At 43.1% G+C, this 12,316-nt stretch overlaps 1 protein-coding gene across 27 annotated transcripts in view; it reads right to left on the reverse strand.

The window, feature by feature from the left end:
• Nucleotides 1–12,316, reverse strand: part of celf6 (CUGBP Elav-like family member 6) — a 144,037-nt gene that overhangs the window by 30,974 nt on the left and 100,747 nt on the right. For 17 of the 27 annotated variants that reach the window (XR_013805446.1, XM_079666043.1, XM_079666047.1 and 14 more), the window contains 2 exons: nucleotides 4,883–5,011; nucleotides 712–791 (listed from right to left, as the gene is read on the reverse strand). Coding sequence is in view for 26 of the 27 variants with exons in the window: in XM_079666043.1 (XP_079522169.1) it covers nucleotides 712–791; nucleotides 4,883–5,011 (209 nt within the window). In the remaining variant the exon portion in view is untranslated. The remainder of the gene's footprint in view (nucleotides 1–711; nucleotides 792–4,882; nucleotides 5,012–12,316) is intronic. The other 10 variants (XM_079666044.1, XM_079666054.1, XM_079666052.1 and 7 more) reach the window with 2 other exon arrangements.

Here is a 12,316-nt window from a genome sequence, read left to right on the forward strand (position 1 = left end):
TGTGTGTGTGTGTGTGTGTGTGTGTGTGTGTGTGTGTGTGTGTGTGTGTGTGTGTGTGTGTGTGTGTGTGTGTGTGTGTGTGTGTGTGTGCGTTTTATATATATAGAGGCTCAAATAAATACATAAAAAATACATTTAATATTTCTTTTTTAAAAGGCCTTATCCTCCAGGGGCCAAATAAATGTTGGCTACACATTTTTGTGTAGGCTTGGCCTGTGTGTATTTTTTGGCAGGGCAAAAAACTGATAAAAAGTCTATCAAACTCTTTTTGTAAACTTTTCCGGAGGCTGTGGCTCAGTGGACTAGTGTGTTGATGTTCGGGTCAGGCGAGCACAGGTTCAAACCCCACTGCACGTGACTGCAGTCAGCATGTCATTGTGTCCCTGGGCAAGACACTTCACCCCAAATTGCTCCTGCGGCTTGCCCACAGTTTTGAGTATGTAAGTCTCTTTGGATAAAAGCATCTAACAAGTAATGTAATGATGGGGGTGAGCTTATCTGCCCTCATTCTAGTAATGTAATGTTTTCCAAGTCTACCTCAAACATTTTATAAAAGTGGGACCACTGGGAACATGGATAGCAATATAGAAATCCAAGAGTTGACAAATAACTCCTTTATGGCTCTCCATATCAAGTCACTTTGCTTGCATCTAAAATAAACCAAATTATGTTATTAGAACATGTCTTATATGAATGCAAGTAGTTACTTACAGGCATAGTCTGTCCACCATGCAAGCTGTTGATGGCGGCCTGCGCTTCTGCGTGGCTGGAGAACTTGACAAAGGCACATCCTGTACACAGAAAACGAGAGAAATAGAAGGGGGGGGCACAACATCAGGGAGATAGCCTTGAATATATGGGGGAAAAAACACAATTCATTACCGTTGTTTTCATGTTATCTGGTTTGTAAATATATTCCGCCATTTGTGTGTTGAGCGCATAACTCTGAATAAATCAGTCTAATTGTAGTCAAGGCATTAGCTGCGTGGAACATCCTGTCCCTCGCCCATTTTCTAAATCCAGCCCCTCCACTTCGGAGCATGGAGCCAAGGCGTTTACTATCCGGACTTGTTTGTGATTATTAATCTGTTTAATATTTACACATTGTGATTTGTGTGCAGTCACTCATAAAAGAGATTACGATGACAAAGGCATAGTATTATAATCTGCCTATCTAACCGAATCTTTGCTCGCATAACATTTCAGATGGAGGGTGGGGAAGGAGGGGGGGGGGGGGGGGGGCTTTGCTCAAGGGGCATTCAAATCATCTCAAATCTGTTGTGTAGTTATGCACAAAAGGAAAGTCAAAATAAAAAGTTAGCCGGAAGACAAGGAATGGGTGTTCTGGCGCCTCATCGCATTAACATTTCAAATTATTCAAGTAGACGATAAAAATGCACCATGTTTTTTTGAAAGGTTACATATTCTAACCACATGATTGCATAGTGTATCAGTGTGTAGGCAAAGACAGGCACTGAACTACGACAACATAAGGAGAAGTGAAATACAGTGGAACTGAAATGTGGTAATTTTGTAAAAGCCATTAAATTAACCAGGAGCTATTTCTCTGAGCTTTATGGTGGTCATAGACTGAATAAGATATTCTGTTATGTCCTATTCTTATCCTTGCCTTCAGGTGGCTCATGTGTTAAGTCAAGAGATATCTAATTAATAAAGTCTGCCCTCTTTTCATCAATGGAGTCGCACCTGTTTCTGATAACTAGACAGGCTTTTTACTGAGTTAAATTCCTGGTTACTTGAGGACTGCTGTGACCTATTTAAAAAACGGTTACATGTGTTCATATACATTCATGCGTTTGACATTCCCAAAGGAGTCATTATATTTGGTTTAAACACTGGAATGTAGGCCCTGAGGATGGTCTGTGTCTGGTCATTCACTTCAAGAGTCAGCTTTGTTTCTCAGACAAAGAAATGTATAATTTCCCCAACAAAATCGAAAAGATTGAACTGCAAGACATGCAGTGTGTGCACGATGGAGAACAATATCCCCCTTTACCTGAGGCTCTGTTCACATTCCAGCCATCTAATAAATGAGACATGTGGTAAATAGTAAAGGCCATGTGTTTCCTGTACTGTCAAATGTCCTCAAAGCTGTATAGATCTACAGAGGCAAACAGATAAGTCAAAGAAGCCTTTGATTCTGTCACAGCGCTCTAGCACCCTTTTACTTCGCTTGAACGCCCCTCTGGGTACAGGCTGGAAAGGTCTTCATTTGTCCAACTGAAATGCGTCAGCCCACTGCATGCCATTTGACTGTGAGTCTGTCTTTGAAGGAACAAACACATTTAACCTTTGTAGTTGAAATAATAAGAGGCAGTTTGTTTCTGCACAAGCCTTTTTGTTTTTCAAGGCAAGATAACTTGTTATTGGTTCCCTAACAAGGCTATCAGATAGTGTGCCAAAATCCCTGTGACCCCAGCAGCAAAAGCCCAACCAGAAAGACTAAACTGCAGGGCTTGGCAAACACCATCAATGGCAAAGTAATGTCAAACATACAATGTCACACTAGAAATTCAAGGCTGGATCCTCCCTTTTCCTGACCTAGAAAAAAAAAAAAGTGAAGGGACACAGAGCAAAACATCTCCAAAGAATTGCTCTACAGCCTCATAAATTATAGTGCACATTTGAGTTTTTGAATTTGATAGCTCAGAATGAGTTGGGGGGGAAAAGGAAAAAGAGAGATTGTAATGCTTTCAACCGAGAGGATCTGCGCTGCCTTTTGAATTCCCGGGGTAATAATATGTATGCATGAATTCCATCCCGCTGGATGGGTGACATTTATAACACAACTTAATTATAGACCTAAAAGCCATCTCTCTATTTTCCTGACAATTCAGGGCTCTATTCAACTCTGGAAGCAAGTGTTGCACTTTGAAAGTACTTTGAGGAGCAGCGCCATAGAGAGATGGATGTTAAACTTCTCGGCCTTTTTATTGGGTGAAGAGGGGTGCTGAAAAGCTTCTGAGTAGCATACATTTACATCAACAGGGGACAAAGCCTCCATCATGGAACAGATAGCACTGTCAATTTCAAGGTCTGTCTCATTCAAATTACAGGAACCTCATCCCAGGCGAGGCGGCTGGCAAAATAATTTGCCGTAACATCCCGTAATGATTGCGTAGGACTGTTGCTCGGTGAGTGATAGGACCAGATACCTATGAGACCTTTGTCTGGTGGTAGCATTCATACTTAACATTGCTCCACATTTTCCCATTTCCTAGCAGTGAAAACTTGAAGAATAGGTGAATGATCAAGCCACTTATAATTCAGAGACAAATACTAACACAGGAAACGTATGGCATGTGAAGAGAGGAGATAGAGATGAGGTGCGGGGTGCAGGAGGGTGAAAAGGAATGCAAGCGCGAATAAGGGAGAAAACTAGTTCCTGTTTGACACAGCAGCAGCAGCGGCCTTATTTCATTCCATGTGCTTGTCAATCAGCTTGAGGCATCTGAGCAGACAGGAAGAGAGGGAGCCGGAGAGACAGCAAAAGAGGAAACAAGCCACGGAGAAAGAGAGGTAGTGGGCCGATGGGGCGACGCAGAGCAGTAGACCCGGGATTAACAGTGAGAGGAACAGATGTAGACACAGATATGCGTGTGGTTCAGTATAGCCAGTCTTTCTCTTTGATAAACTCAGACGGCTAGCGAATTATCAACCCTTCTCCCTTGCCTTCCCACATATCTGTTTCACACATCCAGTTGCCTCATATAGGAGAATAAATCACAGTCAACAGAGAGAGAAAAGGGAGGTAGAAGTTCTGAGCAATATCACCGGCGTTATCACTTCAAATGTGGCTGTGAGTCAGAGATCCATCATAGGCTGATTGGGGACCCTCTCGCTCTCTCGGAAAAATCCCACCTGCATCGCACATCCATCTTTAATTTGACCACGCTCTAATAACTAAATAGCACATAAGCGACGGACATGAATGCGTAAGCTGTTCCTGAATGCAGTCCAATCTGCCGCACGGTGAGTGACAGCAGCGAAACGCGGAGCACGGCTGCTTTATTTACAGTAGGACATTATCGTCCAATGGGGTCTCTGGGGAGGGATAACGGGAATGTGGGAAACAAACATGATTACACCCCTTCACTTTACAGATAACAGGAAGAAGAAGGAGGAGGTGGTGGTGGGGGAAAGAGAGGGGTTCTGAAAGACGAGGTGTTGTTTGATTTTTTTTTTTTTTTTAGTAGAAGCCCAGGGTGAGAGGAGCGGCCGTGATGAAGGGACAACACAAGAAAAGGTTTGGGAGGGGAAAGAAGAAAAAGGCGAGATAAAGTAAAAGTAGAGTGAGAAATAAAAGCGAAGGGAAATACATAGAGGAGTGAGAAAAGGAAAGTGGGAGGGGAGGAGGTGTCGGAGCACGGTGACAATGAGCTATGAAAGAAATGCAGACGAGACACATAAGAGGTGGTGGAAAAACTCAATAGCTAACGGGGAGGACGGGCTATTCAGAAGAGCAGAGTGAAATGCAGACAATGCTGATGAGATGAAGAAGTATGGGTTCTAAGAATGAGTAGAAAGAGAGGCAGCATATGTACGGGACAGACAGAGAGACGGAGAGACAGAGAGACAGAGAGACAGACAGACAGACAGACAGACAGACAGACAGACAGACAGACAGACAGACAGACAGACAGACAGACAGACAGACAGCATATGTACGGACAGACAGACAGACAGACAGACAGACAGACAGACAGACAGAGAGACGGACAGAGAGACAGACAGACGGAGAGATTTAGAGGGACAGACAGAGAGACAGACGGAGAGATTCAGAGGGACAGACAGAGAGACAGACGGAGAGATTCAGAGGGACAGACAGGGAAAAAAGAGTGGGAGGTGTGTGGGCTCTGACCCTTACTGGCCCCATCAGGCCCTCGCAGGACGGTGCACTCCTCGATCTGGCCGAAGGTCTCGAACAGCCGCCGGACGTCCTCCTCGCTCTGCTGCTTGCCGAGCATTCCCACAAACAGCTTCCTGTCTTCTGGATGGGAAGAGAGGGAGGGGGAGGAAGAGGGGGGAGGAAGGAGGGAGGGAGGGAGGGTGGAAGAGAGGAGAGAACAGACACATGCTACAGCTGATGGAACCGTTCTGCTGAGCTGAGAGGAACTTGAACTCAAACCACCACCACCACCTTTTATCAGCAGTCTGCTGTGTAGAGAATACGCTGCTGTTTTTGTTGTTGTTGTTGTTGTTTTTGTTGTTGATCGTACTGTTGTGTGGTGTGCCACCCCACCCTGGTATGAGAGAGATGTATTCCTGTTTTCAGGGAGCTATTCAAGTCTGCCGCGGTGACGTTTGATACAGAAGATGTTTTGAGCGCATGTAAAAGGCGAAAAAAACAGCGGAGATGTTTTTGCGCAGGAAGTGAAATTGTTAGATCGACCGGATGCTTTAGTCACTTAGTTTAAAGAGAACATGGAACAAGAACAATGTATAACATGTTCTCATCACTAAAGGAGTAGGAATCATAACAAGCAAGGGTAACTGAGCAGTACAATCTATGCAATGAGAAACTCGGGAAAAGTTGAAAACAGCCAGCGTGTTCTGGTTCTTCATAAACTCTGTCATCCATTTCCGCTTTACACACTAAAAAATGCTGGGTTAAAAAAAAACCCATTTGGGTCGTTTTTTAACCCAATGCCAGGATCAATATTGGACCAACCCAGCAGTAGTTAATTTGACCCAACGAAATGGGTTGTGTATTTTAACCCAGCAGATGGGTTATACATTTAATCCAAATGCTGGGTCAAATGAATTACAGCCCTGGGTAAATTCTACCATGAATTGGGTTAAATATTACGCCCAAATGCTGGTTCATGACAGCTTGTAGAGTAGGCTGTATAGAGACAAACTTAAGGAAATCACATTTCCTTAGTAAAAGGGCTTATTTAAAACTGAAATCGAGAAACAAAATACTTAAGAAAAAGTGTGTAAATGACTAAGTAGTACAATTAACAAACACGATTTTGCGCATAGCCAAGTGTTGGTCGCCAGGAAATAACAGATGAAGCTTTTCTGTGTAAAGTTGATAATTATCAGCCAAATGTTTGCAAATCCGTCAAACTTCAACAAATCCAGACTAAAACTGAGCTGGATTCACATTTCAGAAGAACACATATATTCCTGTTATCTTGCCGAATTCAATACAACTGTTCACAAGTTAAATCGAAAATAAGATGCTTTCTCTGAGACACATATCCACAATAACTGTGACCGTGACCTATGGTTTTCACAACCAAGTGATAGTGATGGTTGTTTGCAGAAAGCATTACAGCAGAACATAATACTCGTGAAAGTTACAAGGTCTAGTTATCATGCCTTGAATGAATGGCAAAGATTTACAGTAGGTCGTTCAAATTGTGAGATATGAACTCCTTCGCTTAATATTCCCGTTACTTTGCTTTCAGCCTCCAAATTACCCAGAAACACTTGGGGTTAGGGGAGCTAAGAGAGTGATGCATGGAGAGTGATCTGTGTTTATTTAACTTGCCTCCTTCCCACTATTGTGACTAGGTTACTTCATTGTGTATAGAAAAAGTTTGTGAGATGCTTATCGCTCATCTCGTTCTTAATGGCCATTCATGTGAACTTTTCAAACCATTGAGCGCAATGCTACACATGACATGAATGGAATATCAGGGCTACGTCCTGAGAATCAGACAGACATATTGTGTCAAATTCATCTCTCGTAAAGTTCAAGTGTAAGTAGTCATGGAAAAGTTTTAAAGTGAGAATGTATTTGACTATTTTCAGTTCATGTGAACCTAGTTGGATGTTCAATCTGAGCTGAGTACAATTTCCTGACCGATAGTCAATTGAAGACAAGTTCGCAGAGTTTCTCCTCATTACATTTAAAGGGCAGCTCCCCCCCCCCCCCCCACACCAATATCTTCAACACACTTCCTGAGCTCCAGAAGGGGGCGCTCTGGTTCAGACCTATACTCCTTATACTACTACACGTTGGGCCTGCCAGAAAGCTGGATATTCCTTATTAATCTTTCCAGTGCCCTGACATTAGACAGTGCATTCATCTTCTTCACGTCTTTTCCATTATGCATCTCCTATTCCGCCGTGTTGTGGAATGAAATGGCTGCTAGCAAGAACCCATCGCCAGAACTGATGGAAAGTGGCAGGAAGAGGAAGACGAGTTTATTGGAAATGACACTGTTGATCTTCAGTGCGAGTCATTTGACTGGTAGGGAGCGGGCGAGGAGCGGAGGGCGAGAGCGTCACCTGGGCCTCGACAGATGTGACGCCTCCTGTACCTGCCAGGCCCCATTAGACGCAGCTGTTCTAAAAATAAAGCACCAGGGCTTCCTTTTTTGCAGCGGGGAAATCGGATCCTGTTCCTATTCCTGTAAAGTTCAAATGAGACACGAGCCTGCTTCCCCGCTTGGCCACACAAATGAGCACCTGCATAATCAATAAGGCCTCGCCGCCTTGTCTCTACTGCTGGTGTTGTAGCGATGGCGTCAGTCCATGTTTCTGTAGTCATGCCTCACACAGCAGGAAGTCTCAAACCCACCAGCTGAGCCTGCTACTCCTGCTCATTACTGTCCCCCCACCCTTGGAGCTCCAGGGCAGGAACCCTGAGGAGATCGCCACAGAGACACCCACTTATGCTGTCCACCTAGATTTAGCAAAGACCGTCAGAAGGACAGACATCTTGCAGGATATCGGCCATCAACCTGCGTAGCTGTAAAGTCAGCTCTGAACAGGTGTTGGAGAGAAATGAGCCTGACCCCTGGCCATGGCAGCTAAGGTGAAACATGAAATGAGACAACTGCCCATCCAGAGCTCACATGACTTTCCCCTGATCGCCCCTCCATCTTTCTGATTTGCAAAGAGGTGTCACTGGTACATCTTAAACGGGCAGAGTGCAGTTTTACAGGCCTCCTGCAGTGTGTTAATGTTTTGGGACAAAAGTCTCATCTCGGTCCTGGCCCGAGGAGATCTAATGGCGGCTTTACAAGGCTAATTAACAAGCCATGAGCGAAGGAATGAACTTTCTAAATGTGCTGGCAAACGCAAAAATAAATTACACCCCAGTGAAGGCATTAAAGGAAGTGTGAGTGTACTTGGGAGCCTTCCTTTGGGAGAGCCACAGCGAGAAAATGAATTTGGAGCTGCTATCTTTTCATTGCCTGACCTAAGAGTGTCTCAGTCGACCGACTGGCTGCCCCGGACAGAGTCTAGATTGCTATTAATTAGTCCACTTTGCACCTGTCTCCAAAGCAGCTCTTATTGGATTTTACATGATCTCGCTCATCTCCTATGGCCACTTGCAAGCCACTTTAAATTGGCATTTTATGAATATGAATAAATATCTTGTAATACACCCAGCGCACCACGACTCAATGACTCCAAAGAGAAGTAGGTCGAAGAGAAAAAAAAGGACTTTTGCAAACACGTGGATGTACTTTTTTTCAAGTGCAGTCGTGTATTTGCATTAAGAGGGGTGAGGACCTTTGTGGAATTGTCAAGGATACAAAAGTATGACAGATCTCATTGAGTTCACAGTTTGACCTCTGGGTACTTATCTCTCAATGAGAGGGGCTCATCTTATCCTCTAACAGAGCAGGGGCTCACAGCTGGAGAACATTTGAGCTCTACAGCACTTCTCTGCTCTCCTCTGTAGAGACCTTTGTAATGTGCGCTTTTAAACCTTGTAACTACTTAAAGATATAATGTGTGTGTGTCTGTTAGTTATGATAATAAGCAGATAAGGAAACAGTGGCTTGAAAGGTGTTTGTGTCTATATGGAGAAATATGTTATATGAAACCTGCATTAGGGCTGCAAAATGTACCGAAATGTTATAAAAATTGCAAAAAGGAGTACTGCAACATCCAGATTGTAATTATTATATTATTTTGCAGTACAGCTTCTTGTTTGGTATCGACCCTTTATTATAATTTTGATACATTTTTCCATGATTGGGTTACGGAACAGGATTAGGGTCACTTTCATTTTTTTAATTCAGAATTCTGACTTTTTTCTCAGAATTCTGACTTTAATCTCAGAATTCTGACTTTTTTCTCAGAATTAAAAAAAAAAAATGTTTGGGGGAGAAAATAAATTCGGACTTTAAAGTCAGAATTCTGAGATTAAAGTCAGAATTCTGACTTTTTTCTCCCAAAAATGTTTATGTTTTTTGTTCTGAGGAAAAAGTCAGAATTCTGAGATTAAAGTCAGAATTCTGACTTTTTTCTCATAACAATAAAAAAACGTATTTTTTTCAAATCCTCCCAAACAAAATAATCATGTGACCCTAATCCTCTTCCGTATTGGGTGAATAATGTTAAAGTAAATAAATAAAGCTTCCATTGATTCAATTGCAATAATCGCAATTAGTTATTTTCTTTGTTATTTCCAAACTGAAGCCCTAACGTTACGTTAACGCCTATACACATTTGTGCTAGAAGACATATAACCTTATTTTCAGGCCATTGTCAGCACTCCCTTTCACACACAAGTCATCCACACGTAGAGCAATCCTGTGGATTATGGTTCCATGTCAGTCTCCAGCCATGTCCAAACTGAGGTGGCATGTGGACAGCTCCGTTTTATGAATGCAAATAAAAAAACGGAGATCAAAAAAGTTATCAAAACACTACTGACATCTGACAATTGCTTGTCTCAGGAAACCTTTTCATTTCAGCGGCCGGTATATTAAAAATTAATGGATTTTGCACAGATGCCATATGCTGTCAAGATTGATGCTTCTCCCCCTGGAATAAAGTGCTACTTGTGGTGTAGGCTGAAGTGTGTGCATATAGATTGCGCTTTCCCTTTCCTCTGATCTCCTTTTGTCTTTCTATTGCCCTCTCAGTATATTTCTCTTTACCCTTTATTGTCATGCCTCACTCTACTCTCCCTCTCTCCAGGCATAGAGTCAGTTATTGACTATTTTCTTTTCAAAAGTTTCTGCTGGACTTAATGGGAATATTTTCTTTAAAGAGTTTCTCTCCTGTCCTGGTAAATAATCTTTTTTTTTATTTTGTATTCATTTTTCTGTCAACGATTCTATCACTTATTGCCCGCTGGCAGCAGTCAGGGAAGCTTGCTAGTAGTAAGTGTTCAGAAAGCATGGACAGCTGCATCCAACGATAAAAGACGCCTGCTAGGCCGCTGGGTGCATTTCAAATGCAGAGTAATGTTCCAGGCAGCACAACAGAGAACTTGAGCTTCTTATGGTCTCATTAGAAAAGCCTGATGCCGGTGCGCTGCTGCCTGGGAGGTCCGCCACCAGACCCCCTCACACATGTGGGCGTACAGACCGGGTGCACTACATTTTCAGAATGGAACATTGACTGATTTGTCATCATTACTGCATTTTATTTTAATTTTAAAATGGGACTAAAGGTGCCATTTGCTTTCAGAAAAGGTTTTGGATATTCTTAACCAATCATTTTAAACATATATAGGGAATCATTTGATTTCATATTTATTAATAAAAAAGCATTACTCGATGGAAGTATACTACTTAAGGATTTCATAGTTACCCTGTCAACCATTTCCCTACAGTATAGTGTTTCATTTAAGTCCCTGTAATATTAACATTTGCTAAATGCTAAATTCAGTTTCAATATGCACAGTGCATGTTCTAATTATTGTAAAATGAACATGATATACATTGGTATCTGTTGACCTGAATTACTCCAACCTGCTTGGTTGCTTTTTCTTTCAACAAACATCTTCAATAACTTAATGAGCACAATTCTACTTATAACTCAAAATTACTTGCTACCAGGCAAACAGAAGTAATTAGACCCCATCCCAGTGAAAATGACTCTAAACCGTTCTGCTGCTGGTTCCAATCTGATGTATGCAAGTAGATTATCCGGTAGTGAGGTGGTAAATGGAATAATCAGAGGAGAACAAACATTATAATTGTCAGTGTATCAGGCCCGATGAGAGGATACAGGCTATATGTTTGTAAATGCATTACTTATACCACTAAAGCTGTAATATCTGTTTACCCAGGGGAGTGGGAGGGGGGCTGCCAACCTTCTCGTATGCATGCATGATCAAAAACAAGCTCAAAAGGACACATGCGCAAATAGTAATTTTTCTACATTTGAAACCTCTCTCCTAATGGCAAGGTCGAATCATGGCGCTTTCCGTAAGTCGATGCCTTAAAACCTTAAATGAAGTCACTGTTGGAAATCTCTGAACTATTTCTCCTGTTCAAGTGTCCCCATGTCGGTGTGTATTTCTCAGCACACACATATCAACCGCTGCCAGGGTTCGTCTTGACTTTTCAGAGTTTTGCACGATCGTGTCCAGAGGCACAGAGGGATCTTTTGGCTTCATTTGCATGTAAAGTAGAGCGTGCTCTTCTGTGGGCGTGAGGTGCCTCCAGACAGCCCCTCCCATGTGGCCCCGGCAGACTGAGGCAGCCAGAAGCCCTCACTCTTCCCTACCTGCTGGGGTGGGGCATGACAGCACACTGCGCAACATCTTAAGGTCATGTCAATCTCTTCAGTGCCCCGACTGGGGTCAACCTTCTGAAGAGCAGCAGGTTGGCAAGGACAAACACGACCCATTCACAAAGACTCGCCTCAGACAGACAGAAAGGCATGGATGAGATATTAAAAAGCCTCACACAGGGCAGCACATGAAGGGATTCCAATGCTCCTGGCACTGTATAAGTATCCAATAAAACAAAAGTGCAGGGAGCTAATAAACAAGTAGGGTAAAGAAAGAGACGAATGCACTTTGAGTGGCACTTTGTGAAAAAGTCGATGTTGATGGAGGTTGCCGGGCATTTCGGGAGAGTGTTGAAACTGTCTTATCAGAGTTAATAAAAGAAGAGGGTGTTGCTGGCTGACCCGTCATCGCTCTTCTCATCAGTGTGGTCTCCAGACTCACAGCAGTGGAGAGAGGAGTGGGACCTGGCTCCAAGATTGTGTTTAGATAATGGCCATCTCCAATCATAGATAATCTGGCCCCATCTTTTCTTCACAGACACAGCGGCAGACAAGGTCAGGGGGAAAAAGATTCCTGGCGAGGCGAGGAGGAGATAGGGATGGGGCGGCTCTGAGATGATTTACTGCTGAGATTCACTCAGCTGCCTCCATCACCCTCCGTTAACTTTCTCATCCTGTCGTCTCTTCCCCTCTCGCCCTTTTTGTCTTCTTTCCCTCACTCTCTCGCATTCCTCCATGGGCCTTGTACTGAATCCCCATCTTTCTCACTATCACTCGCTTCATCTCTCCCTTTGCACTGCCGTACCGATAAGAAACGAAGAGAGAGAACTTTCCCTCATTTATTTCCCTTTTGGAT

Source organism: Notothenia rossii (genome assembly GCF_949606895.1).
Source record: "Notothenia rossii genome assembly, chromosome: 2".
In the NCBI taxonomy this organism is placed as follows: Eukaryota; Metazoa; Chordata; class Actinopteri; order Perciformes; family Nototheniidae; genus Notothenia; species Notothenia rossii.